The following is a 2302-nucleotide window of genomic DNA, read 5'->3' as shown; positions in this document are numbered from 1 at the left end:
AATAAAAAGATACTCAATAGAATCTGAGACTTCCGAAACACACTTAAGTTCACATGAAATACCTGACCTAACATACATGGCAACACCACCACCATGTTTAATTCTATCTACGCGGTAAAGTTTGTATCCATTAACATTACGCAAAGCATCACTATGTTTCGTAGAGAACCAGGTCTCCGAAATACACACAACATCGACGCCAGAAGTTTCTAAAATGAATCTGAACTCGTCGATTTTATTAGGTAAGCTTTGAGCATTGATATGACACACTTTCAACCCGCGCTTTTTGTTGCACAGTACACGTATCATTGTAAGCGTGTTCTCCACGTCTTCGGAACGACAACGTTTTCTAAAGGTCATCAACGTAAGAAACCAAGATTGTGCTTTGTGAACGATTAAATGGCAAGATATGCCAAATGTGTAGTAGAGGTGATGGACAAGTAAAGTAAAAACAAAGGGTAAATGTGGAAAGATGAGTTAAAAAGACAAGGCAAGTAATGACAGATGAGTACTTGTATACAGATAGTAAGAGTAAAGACAGAAGAGAGTAGATACATGCAATAACTATAAACTTAAAAGCTACAGTAACAACAATATAAAATGCATACAATGGTAATAACATACAATGTCATAATTTTGTTGTTCCGATGAGTTGATCGACGTCTTAAATGCAGCTCACATATTTGGGTTCTTCATTTGGTTTCAACTTCACGAAAACTTTGCCACGCACAGAGAAAGCAGACGTTAGTTTTCTCTTCCTCCTGTGCTCCGATGCATAATCCCTGCAAAAATCGCGACTACTCCATGCATGCGTGTAAAGAGTACTCCCTAAGGACCTAGGAGTACTCTAAAATTAACCACAATTCATATAAAAAATATGGTCCAATTAACATTGCGATGTCCTAGGGCAGGACCATATACTCCATCCCTGCATTACATCAGAGTAGCACAAAACTACTCCAACATATTAACAATGGCATTGTTGTTATATTTTTTCCTTTGTACACGCTTTTGTTCTTCACTTCTCAAATGCTTTTTCGAAATTAATAAAAACCAAGACAAAAATTAAAAATTACATGTTGCCTCTGACGGCATTCGAACCCGAACATGCTGGGAGCTAAGAACTAACAGCGAGCATCTCTACACGTTCAGCTACAGCCAGACATGCAAATGTGCTTTCAAATGCTCAACTTCAATCACATTTCGTTAAAACACGAGTAGTGATCGGATAACAAACAATAAGCTGGCGCAGAGACACGAGTTGGTCCGCTACAGCATGACAGAGGAACACTTTTGTAAGTACTCCAATATACCACAAATAGACTACATGGTCCAACGATTTTTGCAGGGAGCACGCCAATTTTTCAGGGTAGCAATACGCTATTTTGCGAAAAGGTATTAGTATTAAATATTAGAATAGTAAAAAATATATTAAAGAAAGAAAAAATATTAAGTTGTTCTTCCATTTTTGATTTTCCGACTTCAATTTTGATGCATTTTTAGTTGCATTTTTACTTCAGCGCTGCCATTGTGTGCGAAATTGTATGAAATGGAAAAAGGCATTTCTTAGGAAGCAACCCTGTGCTCGCCAATCAGCAAACAGAGCGTAACCACTTCTCACCAATCACCGAAAATTTTCTCTTTTGATTGCCAATTAACATTGGTGGCATAACCACGGCCTACCGCGCGCAAATTTTTCGGAAGGCTTTCGTGAAGGTAGAGCTGTCTATAGCCGTGCATATTGATGTCAGAGAGCGATAGAGACCTCTTTTTTGCTTTGCAGAACATCGCAACAGATCTCAGAAGCTGGCTGCGGTCATGCGATGAGATCAGCTTCACAACGACGGGCGCATGTTTGTTGTTTTGCTTCTCTTTGCTACGAAGCCGGAAAATATCTCGCAGCGGTGGCGGTTTGTGCTGAGCTGCGCTGCAAATTTTGGTTAATACTTCTGCCAAGTTCTCATCAGCCGCTTGCGGTACACCGTTGATTATTAAATCAGTAGCAACTGCACCGCTCTCTATTTCGTTCAGTTGCATTCGAGCAGCGGCGAGTTCTTTGCGAAGAGAGGAAACGTCAGCACATGCATTCTCCACCATCGTCACTCTTTGTTTCACCGTAGCGACTGCCAGCTTCAGGTTTGCCAGCTCAGCAGATAACTCTCCTATCTTCTCCATCACTCTATTCTCCGTGCATTTTAAAACTGCAGTTCTTCAATAATATGAGTTTTCTGCTCTTCAAGCATCTTTTCCACTCTCACTACTATGGCTGATGAAGGTGTAAGCGGAGTCGTGGGGGGCGTAG

The 2302-nt window shown here is 40.5% G+C and overlaps 1 protein-coding gene across 1 annotated transcript; it reads right to left on the bottom strand.

The window, feature by feature from the left end:
- Positions 1-1658: 1658 nt before the first annotated feature.
- Positions 1659-2141, bottom strand: LOC118755729 (the record flags this gene model as incomplete). The annotated part of the gene is given in 1 exon segment (XM_036490554.1): positions 1659-2141. A coding segment is annotated over 1 exon segment (439 nt), but the record flags the coding sequence as incomplete, so codon positions are not given.
- Positions 2142-2302: the final 161 nt, after the last annotated feature.

The sequence above is a fragment of the Rhagoletis pomonella genome, unplaced genomic scaffold, assembly GCF_013731165.1.
Source record: "Rhagoletis pomonella isolate Grant_MI unplaced genomic scaffold, Rhpom_1.0 Rhpom_scaffold_07151, whole genome shotgun sequence".
Taxonomy (NCBI): Eukaryota; Metazoa; Arthropoda; class Insecta; order Diptera; family Tephritidae; genus Rhagoletis; species Rhagoletis pomonella.
Note: the sequence above shows the minus strand (reverse complement) of the source record. Positions and strands in the feature narration are given on the sequence as shown.